Genomic DNA, 22,189 nt, shown 5'->3' with positions numbered 1-22,189 from the left:
ATTAAAAATTGTTTTTCATCTGCTTAAAGAAAATTATTTTATGTCAAAATAAATTTAAAAATTTTATTATAATTATCTCAGATATGATTTGTGAAAAATTGTAAATTTTAATTGTCCATTATATGTCCACATTTATCCACAAAAATTTATTACAATAAAGAATAAATTTAGTAATAATTTTTTCAAAAAAAAAATGTAATATAAAATTAAATTATTATTATTATTTTATTGTTAAAAAATATTTTAACAAGTAATATGTTTGTTTTTAAATAAAAATTACTAGGTAAAGGACTGTTTAACAATAAAATAATAGTAATAACAAAATTTAATAGTACATTTTTTATAATAAAAATTATTACTAAATTTATTTTTTATTATTTTCTAATTTAAAATATAAATGTAATCATTTATTTAATTTTATAAACACTAATACATGTAAAGAATTTAAATTATAAAGTGTGATTGATTCGGTGTAAAATTGTAAATCTTTTGGTCGACTGTCTTATCGAGCAGCAAAAATACACAGCACGCGTGAAATAGATAAATCATTATAGTTTTATATCTTTCAAAAATATCTCGTGTACTTTCATTATATCTTTGTTTATAATTTGTCAAACAATAAAGATAAAATGATGAGAAGGAAACTCAGGTAATGTTTCTGAACGCAGTCATATGCGTTTATGAACGCATATGGTTGTCTCTGTCTATCACCGCAAAGTTTTGTTTTCTACCGAGTCATTTTTTATTTGTATAGAATGGGCCCCTCCAACGCCCATTCTTGTGAGACGTAACCAATAAAATTTTTTCGTCTCTCCGTTTTAAATAATTGTAAGAATCAGTATCGTTTCAAGATACGCTTCTGACTTTAAATATAATCATTGCTCTTTAAAACGACGCTTTTAGCATTTATTTCGCCAATACCGTCTAAACAGAAGCTTCTGATTCTTATTACAATTAGTACTGTTTAAATAGACGCTGCTAGCTTTTAATTTACTAGTACCGTCAGAACAAAAGTTTAATTTATGAAACATGTTTTATCTTAGTGATATTTTTACAATATCGTATTTTTTAAATTTTAATAAGATATATTTTTATCTTTCTGAAAATGCCAGCAGTTTATTACTCTCTATAATTTTCATAAAGTGCTGTCTCATGCTTTTCATGTTTCTGGAATATTTTACATTACACGGATTGCCACCTAAGACTATAGTTGTAGCAAATGCTGCTGAGTAAATTCCACAACTTGTAGAATCAGGCTGCGTATCAACTTTTTCAAAAATAATATCACTCAGCTTTATTTTTGGATATCGCAGATGTATATAATTTTTCTCTTTAGCTGCCAACTTATCGTATTTACAATTAGGTATACTATCATATACGTAAAGTTTGGTGCCATCATAAAATATACATCGCCAATGTGCAATTCCGTCTCCAGTCCATAGACTTTTTCCTTCAATTATCTGTACGCTTTTGTTACTTTGACTAGCGTCAATATAATCAAGACATCCTTGATATTGCACACTTTGCGTTTGAAATTGAGTCGTTTCTCTTATGACGCGTAAAAATGAATCTAACGACTCATCATTTAACATATTATCAGACAAGACATTTTCTCTCACCAAAGAAACTGGTATGACAACTTCATCTAAATTTATTTGTCGTCTTGCTTTGTCTTCTTCGGTTACATCCTTATGACTTGTACCAATGTACGTGCAATCATCATCTTGCTCCATAGCAGTGGTAATTTCTGTTTTTGTACATGAAATATCTAATGTTTCTTGTTCCTTATTAGCAACATTTTCATGTAATGTACTTTGCCGAAAACTTTTTCGAATATTTTCTTTTTTAGCTGCTTCTCTCTTTGCTTCTATGATATATCCAAGATCTCTAATCGGCACATGTCTGTTATGGCGACTATCCAAGATTTCCGGAATCATGCATTCATCATAGAAGCGTGTTAAGAATGGCAGCATTTGATTTTTCCAAAAAGCATCATCCCTATTTATATAAATCATTTTCATACTTTTTGGTGTCCATAGAGCAAAAACGCAATACTCTCGTCGCGTTATATTTAATTGCCCTTGAATTTGATAAAAGAATCGATGATTCTTATTCATTTTATCTGGATTCTTTTTATCAAAAATGCCTTTCAAAGAAGGTATTGTTTTTATTGCTTTTTCTGCTGTTAAATTTTCAGCTGATAAGGGGCACTTGATTTCTATTAGACCGTTTTCATCAAGAAGTCCATCAGGTGTAGTACCCAAGCATGGATTTTCAGTATCTATGAATAATCCGCAAGATTTCACTAATTTGTTTAATTTTGTTGCCAATTCTTTTTTCGCAATTTCCTCCATGTCGCAACCATATTTTACGGCTGCGGTATCAATGAACGGAGGATATAAAATAGCTTTTACTGTCCCTGCACAAGATGTTGTCTGTCTCATGCGACATACACTTCTAAAATTAGATGACGTTAACATTTTTCGTCTCAATGATAACCATAATTGTGATTTACTTTGTTGTCTGGTATCAAATTCAATTTTTTTCCAGTTTTTAGCGTTTTCGAACAACTCTTCTAAATGGTGTTGACGAAGTTGCTCGAATGTTTCAGGTGGAAGATCTGGTTTTCGTGATTGCGGACCGTAATGACTATCTGTTCCTGGTTCTCTTTTAAATTTTTTTTGCCTTCCCTGTGCTTCTCGAGATTCTCTGGTTCTCGCAATTTTTTTTTGTCGCTGTTTCTCCAGATTCTCGATAACAGGTGGAACATTCTTATTCATACTTCGATGTAATTCTGTAAGGATTTCTTGTGAATTATATTGTACAGCTGCTCCCGCAGATCTAGCATCAAAAGAACCTCGTTTTCCAAAGTGAATCCGCTTTCCACCAATCATTTTACAGACTATTGAGTTAAACGCTTCTGCAGGATTATTGGTCAAGTGTAATAATAAGCTGTCAGAATAACCGCTTATATAAAAAATTGCACTTTCTATTTTTTGGTACAAACCATATAACTTTAAATATGGTACATAATTTTTTTCTGTTCTATTTTTATTTCTTTGCCACATTTGACCACGTATTTCGCATCGCTTATGTTCGCCAAAAACGTGGCTAGGAATGTTCAAGATATCTTCCTGTAATTCTTTAACTCTACAATGTTGAGGTTTTTGTTCTTTTCTTCGTAATTTTGCTGCATTTTCTATTTCCCGTCGAATATTTAAAATATTTTTTTTTACAATATTTCGCACCTGTACAAAACCACGCTGTCTATGCGTTTTTGGCTGAGTTATTTGTGACACAGCTTTTAACTTATTGCATAAATTACGGAGTAAATGATTTGTGCATTCTATTTTTTTTACTGTCACCATCTGTTTACTGTATGGTGCGTTATCAAGAATGGTTTGAAATAAGCTACTATCACCATCCGCAATAACCGTTTTATAAATCAAATTATGCATTTCAAGACTACAATTGAAACCTTCCGCAATAGCATCACTTTTCATCCTTGTGGAACTTGCATTGCGATCAAAATTCTTATAGCATTTATGCGTTCTTGGTTTGATATTTTTCCGCTCTGCCATATCACATATTGAGCAATACTTATTGCGGACAACAAGAAATAGAACCTTTTTCGTGTGGTAACCAATTATAGCTCCAACACCGGAAGCAGAATTATAACCACTACCATAAGTTCTCTTCAGCCAACAACCGTCTGCTACAACGGGTATGTATGGAATACCGTTTATAACGTCATTCCTTTCAAGAGCGAGTGCTCTTTCAAGTTCACCGGCTTTTTTCATACTTTCCATAGCCGTTTTTTGAAATTCATCAATTATTTGGTCTCTGTACTTTATATAAGTTGGTTCAGACATGCAAAAGAGATTCATAGCTGCATGTAGCTCTTGTAACTGGGCGAAGCCTATTCCAGTTGTAATAGTTCCAGCTACAGCAGCACTATTAATATTTAATGTGTCGTCTTTTTGCGGATGCGACCAAAAATAGGCTTCATAGTTACACATTCGACATTTAAAAAAAATTTTTGTTAAAAATCCCAAGCGACGAGAATTTATAAGTATCCAATCTTTAAATTGGCACTCTATTCCTCGCGCATGGTTATCGAATGTTCTATGCATTTCTTTCAAAAAATGAGACATATTTACAATGCAATCACTTTCAGGCTCGTGTTCTTGGATAAAATTTTTACACAGACCTTTTTCGATTACAAAACTATCGTCATCATCTTTGTCAAATTGCACATTTTCATGCATATTTCGCTTTCTAATTTACTTACGTCCAGTGATGCTTCTTGAATAAGATCCTCTGGATCTATCATACTGTTATTATTTAACAGCGATGCCACTGATGTCTGGCTTGACAAATTCGTTGTCCGTTCTCTTTACATCACCTTCCTCTTTCAGCTTTTTCGATAACTGCCGTCTAAAAAAAAATATTTATTTTATATATATTTACAACATAACAATTAAAGCTATTTATAAAATATTAGCATAATTAAAAAATATAATTTTACATTGTGTGTGTGTGTGTGCGTGTGTGTATGTAAATGTTAATAATGTTACAAGATTTATAATTTCAAAAAAATTACAGTTCATTGCTTCTTCATTATCATCTAATTAAAAACTTATTATTTTACTAGGTTGACTGTTTAATGCAGTAAGTAAAATTCATAATAATAACAAATGTTTTTTTCGCATTACGTATTTAACAATATCGTCAGAATTGACGCATACATTATTATTGAAGTTGATGTTTCATACAATTATTATGTCAGTATCATCATTTTGACACATCGCAACTTTATGTTTTCAATACCGTCAAATTTGACGCATTTGATATTTATTTTGTCAGTATTGTAAGTTAGACGTATTGACAATAATTTCATCAGTACTATCTTAATTGTTACTTCTAGTATAACTTCTGATAAATTATTTGTTATTATTATGAGTCTATTATCCGAAAATAAAGTCAGTGTGGATAAAAATAAAACATTTTTATAAATTTCTTTAATTTTTTAAACAAAAAACTAATTAACAATAAAATGTCAATATTTTTTAATTATAAATGTAAAAATAGTTACAAAATATACCTTAATTTATTTATTAATATTTTATTTGTATAACTGAATATTTAATAAATTAATGTAATTAATAAAATTTTTTTTAACTATGCAGTGATTTATTTTTCTCCGACATTTAGGCGTGATTTACTTTTACTCACACTGATCCTATATATATGTATTTAATTTTTATTGTATACACATGAATATAAACAATGGATTGCATTTATATTTTCAGACTAATCTTATTAGAATAAATTCTTTATTAATATTGAAGTATTTTTTATTATCCAAAAAATAATATGAAAGTATCACAAGGAAAGTATTAGACAAACGATTAAACAACATTATCTACAAATAATTTTTTTTATCTTAGTAAAAAAGATTTTAGTTAAAACATTTCACCGAAGATGTTTTGTATGCATATTTCAAAACTACAATTATGCTGTTTAATAACAAAAAATATGTACCATATAACATAATATAAAAGTTTCACTACAAAATGTTGACATTTTTAATTCACTCAATTACTATTGTATCAGAAAAATCATTTAATGTTTCATTAATAAATTTACATTTACACATAATAATAAATAATCAAATTTTATTTCTGATATAATAATATTTGAATAGATTAAAAATATGTCTGGACATACATAATTTTAATAACAACGATTTTACGAACGTAATTAAAAGTGTGAGGCATTATTAAATCTCTTCATTATTATACAATTAAAAAAGATCAAAATTATTGTATTAATAATCATAATCAAATATCATTTAAAAAATTATAATAAAATGTTTTGTTTACACAAGTGACAAAAGTGGCTTTTCCAATAATCCAACAGTTAAATGTTTAATGTAATTGTTTAGGTTTAGGGTTTAGGTTTAGGTTTAGGTTTAGGTTTAGGTTTAGGTTTAAGTTTAGGTTAAACTATTAAAAAATGTAAGTAATATACACGGTATCCCAAAACATGTGGGTCAATGCTCGTAAAAAGATAGAAGGGGGATCGAGATAAACATAAAAGTCCAATATTGTCTTGGGTTAGGTCCACCAATAATCGAGATATTAACGTATGGAATCCGCAAATAATCTAATTTCTATCGTAATTGTGAACAGTAAATTAATGAAAGCTTGTCATACATTCACGATAGATTTTTTCTTCCGTGTTATGGCTCGAACAGCTCGAACTCTTCCCTCGGCGCTCTATCATTCGCATAATTTGAAAAATTAATACTTCAATTATTGGTGGACCTAACCCAAGACCTAATCCAAGACAATATTGGATTTTTATATTCATCTCGATCCCTTCAACCTTTTTACGAGCGTAAACCTACATGTTTTGGAACACCCTGCGTAATATAAATAATGTTTCTTGCCATAACTCTTTCTAGAATTTTGTACACTAAATATTGTATGTTACTCTAAATTTTTTACAATTCTGTTATCTACATTATCTGTGACAAAAACTTTTATCATTTAATACATGAGACGTTTTGTCACTCGGGTGTCTCACTTTATACTAAGGCCGATATTCATAGTCAAATCTTATTTCAAGATCATCTAAAGCAATGACATACTAATACGGATCTGTGATTGGTTGATAGTATCTTAAGACAATCTTACAAGACGATCTAAGGCGTAGTCTACAATGATTACTTTTAAGCTTTAAGCCGTGAGAAATTGACTAATCACAATTGAGTATTTTTATGAAAATCGATTCGATCATTTTCTTATGGTTTAAAGCTTGTCTTCATTGTAGACTACGCCTAATAAAATATAAGACCTGACAATGAATACCGGCCTAAGATCCTTGGCTTGAGCAGAACTCTTTATGAAATCTATGTATCTATCAAAAACTATGTAATTATTACAATTGAAGACAGAACTCTGAGTAATTAATCAATTTTTACGAAATAATATACCAGGCTTACACACACACACACACACACACACACACACACACACACACACACACACACACACACACACACACACACACACACACACACACACACACACACACTTCACAATGTATGAAGTTGGCAATTACATTAATTACTTTTTGACATACAATATGTAATAACCCTCACACTTATGGTTAAAATAATTTCTCCATATAATAACATAATTGAAGATACTAACCTTAGTACCCATCCTCTTTTCGTAGACCGTCGAGGATACCAAAGAGGCCTACATTTATCATTATATGTTTTTCCCATTGTTTGCACTATCACTAATACACACTTTATATATTTATTCTTCACAAACTCACTGAGTTATTCTGCACGTGAGATCTAATACACGTTACGACGTGAAGGTCTCCCTGTGCCGCCCGTGCGTCTTTGTTTTGCAACAAGCGTAACATCGGTAACAATTCCCGCTACGAAACAGTCCGCGCAGTAGATAATACCGACGCACAATACAGTCCGTTTACTGTATGGTTTATACCGAACAAAATTACCTTTTTTAAAAAAAGGTAAAAAAAAGGCGCCAAGTGTGTGTATGTGCGCCCCTAAGAAAAAACCTATTATATTAGGTAAATTGTCTTATTGTCTTCTCTACGCAAATAATGATATAAAATAAATGCGCCAATTATAAGAATATTTATACAAAATTTATTTATTAAAATTTTTTATTAAAATATTTAATAATAAACGGGCTTGATAATCAAATAATTGAATGATTAAAATCAACTAACGGGATTATAGTGAAGCAAAAACTTGGCGTGCCCGGGTCGCATTTTTTCAATATTTCCAAGACTATGTTATTGATATCAATAAGTATATATACAAGAATGCGATTAATGTGGCTTGAGTTTTGTTTTACTATCTATCAGTTTTTGCTTGATTATCAGTTATTATTGATAACATTTCCATTTGTTAAATAACTTTTAGATAGATTTTATAAAACTTTTTTAAGTCTTTTTACCAAATATATTTGGCTAATTAATCTCATCCGATTTTTAAATGTGTTTATGTTTTTGATGGGTTATCATTTTTATTATTTTATTTGTACAAATAATTTAAATAATTTTTTAATAGATTGTATAAGATTTTTCTAAGTCTTTTTTTAAATATACTTGTCTGATTGTATTGATCTTGTCCCATTTTCGAATGCGTTTATGTACTTGACATATTTTCTTTGTAAAATTTTTGATGGGTTATCATTTTTTCATTATTTTATTTGTACAAATAATTTCTATATTTTTATTGTTTAACATTAATGGTTTATTGCGATTTAACGACCCGGGCACGCCAAGTTTTTGCTTCACTATAATCCCGTTAGTTGATTTTAATCATTCAATTATTTGATTATCAAGCCCGTTTATTATTAAATATTTTAATAAAAAATTTTAATAAATAAATTTTGTATAAATATTCTTATAATTGGCGCATTTATTTTATATCATTATTTGCGTAGAGAAGACAATAAGACAATTTACCTAATATAATAGGTTTTTTCTTAGGGGCGCACATACACACACTTGGCGCCTTTTTTTTACCTTTTTTTAAAAAAGGTAATTTTGTTCGGATATCACGCATTTTGTAGTATTAATAAATAAATATTTTATTTATTTATACAGACATATATATATAATAAATAAAAGACAAATTTATATAATTATATCCAAATTTATATAATTATATATGATTTATACATAACAGCATGTATAATTATATATAAATTATATATGAGCCTCATATATAATTTATATATGATTTATATATAGACTTCGTTGTTCTTGTTCTTTTATATATGAAACTATATTTGACTTTATATGATTATATATATATCTACATATGATCACTCAACTTCAATAGATACAATCAGATATAACCAGATATTATTATATATAATCTTATAAAGCATTTGCAGTTCTTCAGATATAACTCGGCAGGAACAATGGAATCTACATATAAAAATATATACATATAAATATATATAAATTATATATAAATTATATATGATGCCCATATATAATTGATATATAATTATATATGCTAGTATATATAAATCATATATAATATATATAATTGTATATGACGTCATATATAATAATTATATTTAATAATTTTTTATGGGTTATCAGTGTATTTATTTCACTGACAATCAGTGAAATAAATACACTGATCTTTCAGTGATTATACACTAATAAAGTGAAAATTACTGAAAGACAGTGAATATTCACTGATTATCACAGTTAAAAAGTTTTTTATGGCTGTGTTTATTATTCCCTTTTTCTCTCTTTTTTCTTCTCTTTCAGCAGATAATCGAGAAACAGCCACCATGATTTGAAGGTTCTTTTCTACTAAAAAAAATACATATACATATATACATATTATATTTCTACATACTAATTTATGGAAAAAATAATGTCTTACATGGTTTAGATTATATGCATAAGTATGTTTATATATACATATAAGTATTTTCATATGATCGTACATAAAAGGATGTATGTATCTAAATATGTGTGTGTATGTGTGTCTGTGTGTGTGTGTTATTTGTAAATTTTATTTATCTCTCCCTCACTTTTTTCTTTGTGTAAGTAATGCTTTTCTTCTTTTTTTCCGTACGTTATACAAAGTTCTAATAATTTAAATAATTACTCATAATAAATATAGTATACGAGTAATAACGAATAATTTACTAGAACTATGTATAACATAAGAAAAAAGAGAAGGAAAGCATTATTTATATAAAGAAAAAAGAGAGAACACACACACGCACGCACAATACATACATTTTTATATGTACATACATAACATATAAAAATAAATACATACATATAAACACATTATTAGCAACGTTATTGTCTATTTTGTTGTTACCTAATATTCTTCATTATTTCTTCTCTGTCTCTCTCTCTCTCTCTCTCTTTCTCCTTTTTCGGTTTTTCTTTTATCTATTTACTGTATCAATTCTTTAATTTCTTTCTCTCTCTTTTCTTCACTCGGTATCTCTAGTCAGTCCAATTAAATTTATCTTTAGAATATTTTTCGTTTTCACTATCAGAAGACAAAAATTATATTATATAATATTCAGAAGAAAACATTACTTACACAAAGAAAAAGAAAGAGGGATAACATACACACATACATATATATGTATATATATGTACATACATACTTATATATTTATATATGTACATACATACATCTAAGAATATACACACACACACACACACACACACACACACACACATATATATATATATATATATATATATATTATTACACAATGTTATTCACTTCTCTCTTTTTCTCTCTCAATTTGACAATAACACACTTTTTAACATACATTAATTATAATTTATTTAAGAAAGAAAGAGAGATACTCATATGTATATACGTACATACATATATATATTATATATGTAAATATAAGTACATACACAATAAATATTTCACGATATTCTTTTCTCTTCCTCTCTCTCTCTCTCTCTCTCTCTCTTTCTCTCAATTTGGCAATAACGCTCTTCCTAGCATACATAATTAATTATAATTTACATGTGTAACATAACTTACTTTATTTTTACTTTTTCTTACACTTTCTTCTTATTTTTCCCTTTGGTGATTATTTTTTCCTCTGGTGAACGAAGGCGGGCGGTATGTTTAATAAATTGCCGCGTTTTTGGAAAAGTCTCTATGTTCTCCTCGCAGATGCTCTTTAATTCTCTCTCTTTCTTTTTATTTGCCCAAACTATTCTTCCTTTAACTCAACTTCAAGTAAAATATTTCTTTCTCTTTTTATTTAATAACTAAAAATAAAACATGACACAAAGTACTGACTTATCTCAAAAAACTTATTTTCTTTAAAAAATGAAATTTTATGTAATATACTTATCTGATTCTATAACGCACGGTATGTTAACCAATTTCCAAATTCGGCACAGCCGTATTTTCTTTTGCAATATAATACACGTACAGAAACACAAATAATTCGCTATTAACCTCGCGCACGTCATTAACTACGAACTGTCATATCATCGCCGTGAAACTCGTAGCGGATTCGACCGTCAATCATTTACGTGGAAAAGCGATAACAAAACGTGCACTTCTCGGATCTACACGACTTTTCTTATAAGAGATTATTATTATTAATCGTACGATTTATAGACATATTACTTAATATTTATTTATTTTTTACTCTCGCAAAGCGAATAACAGCGATTTATCATCATATCAATATACTTATAGTTGTATATCAACACTTTATAAGAGACCTGTCACAGTGTGGCAGCCCTTGCGATTTATTCCCCATTTTTAGTTATTTTCTAGTTTCTTTATTTATTTGTTATCAAACTAATTTCAAGCAATTTATGTTTCTTAGATACTAAAAAAAGGAATGTTGTTTATTAAAAAAAGAAATTATTTATTCTTTTGTAAGCTTGATATTAGTAAACACGTATAACTTTACAAAGTCTATTTATTTCATAAGTATAAGATAAATTAGGGAAATCATTCCCATAACTGGTGACCCCGACGTGATAGAAAAGACAAGCCTGTCAAAGAATCGTGTTTACGTTTTGGCTCTCCTGACGATTGTCGTGCACGAAATTTGAAATCTTTCTTCGAGATGCCTGTTGAACGTTCTCCTGTGTCTTCTCCTGGGACATCGACTGAACAACCTCAAGAACATCTGCTTCTGGAAACGAAGGATCAACATGATGTTAACCGGACTCTCTTTTCTGATCAACATTCATCAGCTATACGAGGTGACACCCAAGAAATTCACTCGAATGAATTCCGTCTTTTGAAATTGCCATCTTTTTGGCATAAACAACCGAAACTTTGGTTTGCTCAATTGGAAAGTGAATTTTTAATATATAGAATTCGTTCTGATGATGTTAAATATAATTCGGTTATACGTCACCTTGATGAACAAGCTTTAGTAGCTGTTGCTGAGATCGTTGAAAATCCTCCAGAGCGAGATAAATATCTTTATTTAAAAAATGTACTTATAAATCGATTTTCTGATTCTGAGGAGAAAAGGTTACGTCAATTATTAGCTGGAATTGAATTAAATGATAAAAAGCCGACGGAATTGCTTCGAGAACTTAAACAATTAGCTGGAAATGCTATTTCTGAGAATATTCTCCATTCGATCTGGCTTCAAAGATTACCTCTTAGAGTTCAAGCTACTTTAGCTGTTGTTGATGAAGCTCCTTTAATCAAGCTTGCTGAATTAGCTGATAAAATTTTGGAGAGAGATTCGGGCTTACAAATTGCCGCTGTAACTTCTACACCTGAATCTGGTTCCTCTAGTTTAGCTGATTTGGAGCGTAGAATTTCCGCTTTAGAAGTTAAACGCTATAGAAGCAGATCGAGATCTAGATTTAATTATAACAAGAGATTTAGATCAAATTCTCGGAATAAGTATTTCAAGAATGATAAATCTGATAAATCTGATAAATCTGATAAATCTGATAAAGTGCCTACTTGTTTTTATCATAAGAAATTTGGTGATAAAGCTCAAAAATGTACAATACCTTGTGCTATGTCTAAAGCTTTTACTGCAAATCCGGAAAACTGATTTTGCCGTTGAGTCATGAGGCAGATTGTGACGGTTTACCTTGTAGTCGCCTCATTGTTACTGATAAAACTTCATTACTCAATTTTCTTGTCGATACCGGAGCTGACATTTCATTGATTCCTAAAAGATTAGCTCAGTTTTCTCAATCTTCTTCATCTTTTAAACTGTTTGCTGCTAATGGATCCAGGATTAATACCTATGGAGTTAAAACCTTAGTTTTAAATCTTGGACTGCGCAGAAATTTTAAATGGAAATTTTGTGTCGCGGATATTCAACGTCCTATTTTAGGAGCTGACTTTTTGAGTCATTACGGGATTTTAATCGACATCAAGAATAAAAAACTTTTAGACAGTGTTACTGGATTGTCATTTAAAGGGAAACTGTCTAATGTTAATCACTTGTCGATTTGCACTACTTCTCCTGACTCACCTTACCATAAAATCCTTGCAAGATTTCCTGAATTAACGCATTTTGCACCTTTGACTTCCAACAAGTTACATCAAGTTGAACATCATATTGTTACAAGAGGACCTCCTATTTCTGTTACTCCACGAAGACTTTCTCCTGAGAAGCTTAAATTTGCTCGTGAAGAATTTAACCTTATGATTGAGCAAGGTATTTGTAGGCCTTCTAGTAGCTGTTGGTCTTCTCCACTGCACATGGTCCCTAAAAATGATAATTCCTGGAGACTTTGTGGAGATTATCGTGCTCTTAATGCTATTACTGTTCCTGACCGTTACCCTCTCCCACATATTCAAGTTTTAACAATGGGATTACATGGTAAGAATATATTTTCTAAAATTGACTTGGTCAAGGCTTATTATCAAGTTCCTGTTGCTGCTGAAGATATACCTAAGACGGCTGTAACCACTCCTTTCGGTCTTTTTGAATTTCTTGTCATGCCTTTCGGACTATGTAATGCTGCTCAGACTTTTCAACGTCTTATGAATATTATTCTTGCTGGCTTAGACTTCTGTTTTTGCTATTTAGATGACATTTTAATAGCCTCTAATAATGTTGAAGAACACTTTGAACATCTTGAAATTCTTTTCTCTCGTCTTAAACAGTTTGGTATGACTATTAATTTATCAAAAAGTCTTTTTGGCCAGTCTGAAATTTCCTTTCTTGGCTTTTTAATTTCTAATCAAGGAATCAAGCCTACAACAGAGAAAATTAAAGCTATTATTGATTTTAAAAAGCCTAAAACATTTCTAGACTTACGAAGATTTTTAGGAGTCATTAATTTCTATCGCCGGTGTTTAAAAGATGCTGCTAAACATCAAGCTATTTTGACAGATTATTTAAAGGACAGTAAGAAGCGTGATAGAAGACTAATTATTTGGACACCTGAAGCGGAGGAAGCTTTTCGTTTTTGTAAAGAAGAACTTACCAAGATTACTACTTTGACTCATCCTGTTCCTGCAGTTCCTCTTATTCTTTCTTGTGATGCTTCTGATTTTGCTATTGGAGCGGCCTTGGAACAAATTATTGATGGGATTTCCAAACCGATTGCCTTTTTCTCTAAAAAATTAAATGATACTCAATGTAATTATAGCACTTATGATAGAGAGCTTCTTAGTATTTATTCTGCTATTAAACATTTCAGATATCTTCTTGAAGGACGTGAATTTATTATTCAAACAGATCATAAACCTTTAATATTTGCCTTTCATCAGAAGATGGATAAAGCTTCTCCTCGGCAAATTCGTCAACTGGATTTTATTGCACAATTTTCCACTGACATCAGACATATTTCTGGAAGAGATAATATTGTTGCTGATTTATTTTCAAGAATTAATGCTATTTCTTTGCCTGTCATTGTTTCTCTTGAAGATCTTGCTAACTGTCAAAAGGAAGATGAAGAACTTAAATCTCTTTTTAACAATTCTTCTCTTAAGCTACAAAAATTAATTCTTACTGGTTCAATTTCACCTATATTTTGTGATTGTTCCACTGAGAATATTCGTCCTTATGTTCCTTTACGTTTACGAAGAAGAATTTTTGATATTGTTCACGGTTTGGCTCATCCTAGTGGTAGAGCGACTTTAAAACAAATTCAACAAAAATTTGTTTGGCCTTCAATTAAAAAAGACATTAAAGAATGGTCAAGATCTTGTCTTTCTTGTCAGCGTTCCAAGATTTCAAGACATAACAAAAATTTACCTGTCAAGATTTCTGTTCCAGATCAACGTTTTCAACATATACATCTTGATTTAATTGGACCTCTTCCTGTCTGTCAAGGTTTTCGGTATTGTCTTACTATGATTGATCGGTTCTCCAGATGGCCTGAAGCTGTTCCTTTATCTGAAGTCACTGCTGATATTGTTTCTACGGCCTTTTATTCACACTGGGTTGCAAGATACGGTGCTCCATTTACAGTCACTACGGACCAAGGTCCTCAATTTGAAGCTGCTTTATTTAAAGCTCTTACTAATCTTATTGGCTGTGAGCGTGTCAGAACTTCTGCTTATCATCCTGCTTCTAATGGAATTCTGGAAAGATGGCATCGTACCTTGAAGAGTGCTATCATGTGTCATGCTAAGAATAATTGGATTGAAGTTTTACCCTCCGTTTTACTTGGACTTCGGACTTGTTTTAAAGAAGATTTACAAGCTTCTCCTGCTGAAATGCTTTATGGATCTACTCTTCGTTTACCTGGAGAATTTTTCATTGATGAAGATTTGCCTGCGGATCCTGAAATTTTTATTGAAAAACATAGAGAACATATGAGATTGATTAAATCCAGACCTACTGCTCATCATTGTAAAACTACTCCTTTTCATCATCCTGCTTTGTCTGATTGTTCTCATGTTTGGCTCAGAGAAGATTGTTTAAAGAAATCACTTCAACCACCTTATTCTGGCCCTTTTCGTGTTGTTAAACGTGTTAATGAATACCTTTTTACTATTGATATTGCAGGTAAAATTGTTAACGTCTCCACGGAACGTCTCAAACCAGCCTTTTTACCCAAGGAAATTCCTCTGGATCATCTTGCTGTTTCTTTTCCTGCCACTTCATCCATTCCTTCAGTTTTGCCTTCTCGACCTTTAAGAACATACTGTGGTCCCAAGAAGAAAGTTCGTTTCGCAACGTAGAACGTCGCTGGGGAGGGAGTACTGTGGCAGCCCTTGCGATTTATTCCCCATTTTTAGTTATTTTCTAGTTTCTTTATTTATTTGTTATCAAACTAATTTCAAGCAATTTATGTTTCTTAGATACTAAAAAAAGGAATGTTGTTTATTAAAAAAAGAAATTATTTATTCTTTTGTAAGCTTGATATTAGTAAACACGTATAACTTTACAAAGTCTATTTATTTCATAAGTATAAGATAAATTAGGGAAATCATTCCCATAACAGGTAAATCTTAATGCCCTCTAGTGTTAAATTCATGTACTGGACATCAACGACGATGACGTATCTTAAATGAAAAATTTAAAATTCGGTATTTGCGTCAAAATATCTCCACTCGTAGGACACGTAGAGTAAAAATAAAAATAGTTTTCTTATAGAAATCAAACCCAAACTTTCGATTGAGCTTAGTTAAAACTCGATCGGTTTAGTCGTTATTGAGATCTGGTAATCTCAGGTGCTCGCAAGTCGCGTACTCGCGTATAATACACGGGGCGGTCTCGCGCTGCGCGTTCACTTGGCGCGAGACACTACCGTGTCTCTTGATATATTACTATAATGATACAGCACGATTATAGTAAAAGCTGTAGTACGAATCATATAATGAAAAAGTTTCAAAATTTGTGTATATATTGCGGTAACCATTTTCTTTTATAAAAAATTAAAAATAAATAAAATTTTAAAGATTTATTCTTACATATTTCCTAATTGTTACTGTCACAAGTATATGCATTATGAAATTATATTACACAATTTTCTGATAGTTTAAAACATTATTCATCATTGCATTAAAACAAGTCCTTGGTTTAAATAAATAAATAAAATAATTTGAAATAATATAAAAAATAAAACCAGATCTAACATTTGTCGGAATAAATTTACATTTAAACAAAATGCATAATTTTTAAAAATTAGATACAATTAATAAGACAACATAAATTTTATTGCATACTATATGTTTATGTTAGTTATTATTGTAAAAATTAGTATTAGACATTAAACATATTGGATTTTCTGTACTATACACACTGAAAGAAAAATGTTTCGAGAACCAAATATTTTTTATGACTTACGTTACAAAAAGTATTATGTTGTAAGCCGATTACAACTATATCTATTAAAATTGCGACACGCATCTTTCGAAAGACGTTGCAAGAAGCACCTCTTTCGAAAGACGCACAAGAATCCGCCGCGCTCACGGAAGTCCCGAGTAACTTCCGTGAGATTACAACAGTGCGTTCGGAAGCAGTTCGTATCGCCCTAGAAATAGTTCCTACGCTGCAAAATCAAACCGCAAGGCTACCGCGTTCCGATGTCGAAACGCTTAGCCTCGCGGAAGCTACCGACGCCCGGTCACTGGCCCCCGAAATTGCGCCAGATATCATAATATATAAACGCGACCACGCCGTGACCGAGCGGAGAGTATCATAACAGCGACCGAGCATCGTCGCATACCGTAAACCTTATCGCGAGTGTTACGTGACATCAACACAGCTGATTGTAAGCGCAAGAAACAGAAATAAAGACAACGAACAAGCACGTAAGAAGCGTCTTCTTTTCTCTTATACACCGAGCCGAACCTTCACCCTTTGGGTCCCAACCCTTCAGGCAGAATGATCCCAACTACCGACGGGAAAAAATTCCCAAAACGAGCAAACACTCACAACAATTATAATAATTTGCAGGCGATCTAACATGTTTCGATCGTTTTTGTGTAATTTGTATTTGTGTGTCAATACATAAAACAACACACTTTTTTTTACTTTATCTCTCCAAAATATGTGTATATTACATGCTCATCGGCAAAAAAAATTTCGAAACAAAAATAAGAAGTTAGTAATTTCTCGAGTCTATTATATAGTCCATTTTACGGTAATGTTCTATTTATGTTTAAAAATTATGGTATGCAAGTTCCATTTAATTTACATCAAAATATTAAAAAATATTAAAAATATAAAAAGTTAATGTAAAATATTAAAAGTTAAAAATTATAGGCAAAAAAACAAAGAATAAACCAGTTTTAAAAATATAACGTTATTCCATGACACAAATATAATATTTATTTACAATTATATGTTGAATTATCTGCAAAAAGATAGTCCAATAAGATATTAACATATCTTGAATTAAAATTTTTTATTATACATTTTCCAATGTATTTGTAAAAATATAATTTTCATAAATTGTTTTATAATTGACAAACATGATTATGTTACATTAAATAATATTTATAGTAATAAACCAATTTTATGAATTGCCGTAGCATATTTCTAAAAACATTACATTACATTTACATGCCGTAAAAAATAAGTGCGTGTGTGAGTGAGTGACTGAGTGAGTAAATAAATGAGAAAGATGAAAAAGCGAATGTGTGCTCAAGAATTACCCACTCCACTCACGCACACAGACGCGTTCCGTGTATCCGTGAGACACCGGCGCCAGCCGCGCGCTTTTCTCCCCCTCTGTTCACCCCTTCTAACACCGCACTGATTCTGAAGCGACCGCGGCGTATGTTATTGCGTGGACGCTCGCAATTGTTACGATCTTTGTCTCTCTCTCTCTCTCTCTCTCTCTCTCTCTCTCTCTCTCTCTCTCTCTCTCTCTTTTCTGCGCACGCGCCACCTCCGCCTGCTGCCTCTCTCTGTGCTTCATCGGGCTACCGGGTCTCTGCCTTGCCTCAGCGGCGTGAGCTCTGCGTGATCTCTGTGTCTACTGGGTGTTCAGTTTGAATCTTTATGGTTAATATAATAACAGCGTAGTGTTAACAGTGACTGACAGCTTTTGTTTTCCACCTGTGATTGATACGCTCATCATTCTGAGTGTTAGCTGTGTAATTACTTAGTGGCTCATGCATTTTTGTAAATATACCGGGCGCTTTATATCTGCGTGATTTCTTAGCGTTTCTTCGCTTATTTGTGTGGTTTTCGGGTTTAGCTTTACACACTGTGACCGCTATCTTTTACATTGTCTAGTACAAAGAGTTTTGGGGCATATTCAGTGCTTATTGAATTTAACTTATGTCACCCGTGTGCGCCAAGTGTAAGAAGGCGATCGCGACCGCGCTAGTTGAGTGTGTATGTAAGAGAACGTTCCATCCTGGCTGTGTTAAATCCTACTCTGTTAATAAATATGCCGATGCGTGTTGTAAGTCGCTCTCTTCATCTCTGAGCCTTCCTCTCACTCCTGTGGCTGACAACAACGCATCTTTGAATTTTAATACTGCCGGTATGTCTGCGTCCGTGAGTGATGACACTCGATCGCTGCCGCGGTCGCAAGTGGTTGCGGAAGCCCCCATGTCTCATGCTTCCATCGGAGAGCTATTGCTTAAATTGAGTGATCAGCTAAAGGAGTCAGAGGCCAGGTTCACTGTTTTTGCGGACGAGCAGCGACGCACTAATTGCGAACTAAACGATAAATTAAATCAGCTTAACAGCATAGCGAGTAATGTAGAGCGAAACAGTCAGCGGATTGCTGCATTAGAGCATCAATGTACTGCTCTTGCAAACGAGGTGCGTAGCCTGAAATCTGAACATAGGCCTGTATCCGATCAATCTGATAATTCGCTTATTCTTTCCGGCGTCCCAGCTACAATGTCCATTACCCCAATGGCTTGTGCTCGCAACATGTTCACGGCTCTCGAAATCCCCGAACTGTCGTGCCACATTTTGGATGCAAGAATTATTCGCAAGACTCAATCTGTGATAGCTAGCGATCGACCGTTGCCTATATCTGAAACTGGCTCGATCATTGTTACTTTGACCTCGCGTGCGGCTCGTGATACTGTTATAACTAAAAAGCGTGTGCGACGTGTGCTTCTTCAGAGGGACATTTGTGGTAACGACTCCGTTCGTGTTGTTTACGTCAATGAGCTTCTCCCTAAAAATACATATGAGCTACTTAAGACTACTAAAAGCATTGCCAAGGAAAAATCTTATAAGTATGTTTGGGTTAGGGACGGCCATATTTGCGTTAGGCGCTCCGATGGTGAGCCGATTGTTCATATCGACTCGGAAACAGATTTGGATAAGCTCATCTGACGTGCACATCCTGTTCGCTCTTTGGCACCTGTCTCGCGTGGCGGCATGGATCCCAAGCATCAGTTACGCATTGCTCAGTTTAATGCAAACTCCCTTCGAGGCCATATTGAGTTTATTCGATTGCATTTCAGCAGTAACTTTTATCATCTTATCTCAGTCTCTGAAACTTGGCTCAACGTGAGCATTTCTGACGATCTTGTTGCCATCGATGGTTACTTCCTTATTCGCAATGATCGTATTGGCCGAATGGGTGGCGGCGTTGCTTGCTATGTCCATAAATCGCTTGGAGCTTCCATTGTTGCCATGTCTGACAGCGGTCATGTAAACGATCCGGAGTATCTAATTATTGATATTCGCTTGCTGCACAATGATTCCGTCTTGTTCGCATCCATTTACAGGAGACCCAAAGGCTGCTTCCTTCATGACTTTGTTACATCGCTTACTAGCTTCTCTCATCTGTATAAAAATATTATTATTGGTGGCAACCTCAATTGTAACCTGCTGACCAACCAAGTAGAAGCATCTTATCTACGCGATCTTATGTATAGCCTGTCTCTTCATATTGTTCACTCTGATGCCACTTTTCACACGGCCACTTCCGACTCGTGGCTTGATGTCTTGATTGTTAATGACCGAGATAAAATATCATCTTTTTCTAAATCATTATGTCCTTTCATTGCGGGCCACGACCTTCTTTCTCTCTCGTTCTCTATTAAGACTTTTATCAGCACCGAGCGCTCCATTCTGCGGCGCTGTTATAGACGCATTGACAATTCTGAGTTCCTCGAGCTCCTTAATGTTAATGTCGAGAAAGTTTCTGCCACATGTAATATTTTGTCTGACGGTGCCATTGTTAACGAATCGTGCGAAACGCTTTCTAACGTACTTTGTAATGCGCTCGATGTATGTGCACCCGCCCGCGCTTTTGTGATCAGGAGGCCACCGGCACGATGGCTGACTGATGACTTGAAGTGTCGTCTTCGTGCTCGCAACAGTATGTATAAGCAAGCTAAGAGTTCAAGCAGTCTGCTTGGTTACTTGAGATACAGACATTTTAGAAATCAGCTAAACTCCGACATTAAACATGCAAAGAGTGAATTCCTTGCCGACTCTCTCGATAATATTGATGATCCGGCTAAGTTGTGGAGAGAGCTTGCCCGTCTTGGTCTTGTAAAGTCCACTTTGGCTTCCCCTCTTCATTTCTTTACCTTATCCCAGTTAAATTCGTACTATGTCTCAGTCTCTTTCGATCTTCCATTGAGTCATTCTGACCTCAGCTCAGCCATTTCATCCTTTACCTGTCCACCTATACGCCCAGAGTTTTCGTTTTCTCCTATCACTTCTAGTATGATTTACAAGCTCATTGTTGCCAGCCCCCTTCACTCTTACGCTTCTGGTGTCGACGGCATTCCTCCTTTTATACTACGCATTGCTTGGCCGTGCATTTCGTCCTGGCTTACTGAGCTTTTCAACAATTCATTGAAATTCTCTTCTTTTCCAACTGCTTGGAAGCGCGCTCTTATTCGTCCGCTTTCTAAAATCAGCAAACCGACGTCCCCATCTGACACTCGACCGATAGCCAATCTGCCAGCGATGTCCAAACTCCTTGAAAGAATTGTAGCTGATCAAATGGTAGATTATTTAAACGAACATAATCTTTTTGATCCAAGGCAATCGGCATACCGCTCTAGCTATAATACACAGTCTGCTTTATTGCGTGTTTGCAATGATATCAAGGAGGGAATAGACGCTGGACTTGTTACCATCATGGTACTTTTTGATTTCAGTAAGGCATTTGACACCGTTCCGCATCTTCTACTTCTCACCAAGCTTAAAAAATATGGTTTTTCTGATGCGGTGATCATGTGATTTTACTCATATCTCACTGGCCGTTCCCAAGCAGTAATTGACGATGTCGGAATCTGCTCAGAATGGCTTCCTACTTTCTTAGGAGTTCCTCAGGTTCTGTGCTGGGTCTCTTATTATTCTCCCTTTTTATCAATGACATTAGCAATGCTTTGACATTCTCAAGCCATATGCTCTTCGCTGACGACTTGCAGATATATCTTTCCTGCTCCCCTAAAGATATTCTGCGTGGCCTTGAATTAATATCAAGGGACGCTGAGGCTATATCTGAATATGCTGTAGCAAATGGCCTTAAATTAAATCTTACTAAGTCCAAGTCGATCATCTTTGCTAGCCATGCTTACTCCAATTATATTGATACTTCCCTTCTTCCTAAAATTACTGTCGACTCTACACCTTTGAGTTTTGTTAGTGAAGTGAAGAATCTGGGTGTAATTTTTTCCTCTAACATGTCATGGAGTAAGCATGTCAGACGAGTGTCTAGAAATGTTCATTTTGCCTTAAATAGGTTAAAGTTCAACAGGAACTCTCTCTCAACTAAG

General features: G+C 33.1%; 2 protein-coding genes across 2 annotated transcripts; one reads left to right on the top strand and one right to left on the bottom strand.

The window, feature by feature from the left end:
• Nucleotides 1-749: 749 nt before the first annotated feature.
• On the bottom strand, nucleotides 750-7,375 carry LOC118647911. Its single transcript, XM_036293859.1, has 2 exons — nucleotides 7,221-7,375; nucleotides 750-4,437 (listed from the first exon to the last, which is right to left on the bottom strand). Exon 2 carries the CDS (start codon nucleotides 4,266-4,268, stop codon nucleotides 1,092-1,094), a length of 3,177 nt encoding a protein of 1,058 aa, XP_036149752.1. The 5' UTR covers nucleotides 4,269-4,437; nucleotides 7,221-7,375; the 3' UTR covers nucleotides 750-1,091.
• Nucleotides 7,376-19,826: 12,451 nt separating this feature from the next.
• LOC118647146 lies at nucleotides 19,827-21,650 on the top strand. Its single transcript, XM_036291408.1, has one exon. The coding sequence runs from the start codon at nucleotides 19,827-19,829 to the stop codon at nucleotides 21,648-21,650; it is 1,824 nt and encodes a 607-aa protein (XP_036147301.1).
• Nucleotides 21,651-22,189: the final 539 nt, after the last annotated feature.

Source organism: Monomorium pharaonis, chromosome 1 (genome assembly GCF_013373865.1).
Source record: "Monomorium pharaonis isolate MP-MQ-018 chromosome 1, ASM1337386v2, whole genome shotgun sequence".
NCBI lineage: Eukaryota > Metazoa > Arthropoda > Insecta > Hymenoptera > Formicidae > Monomorium > Monomorium pharaonis.
This window is presented reverse-complemented; position numbering and strand designations above follow the sequence as displayed.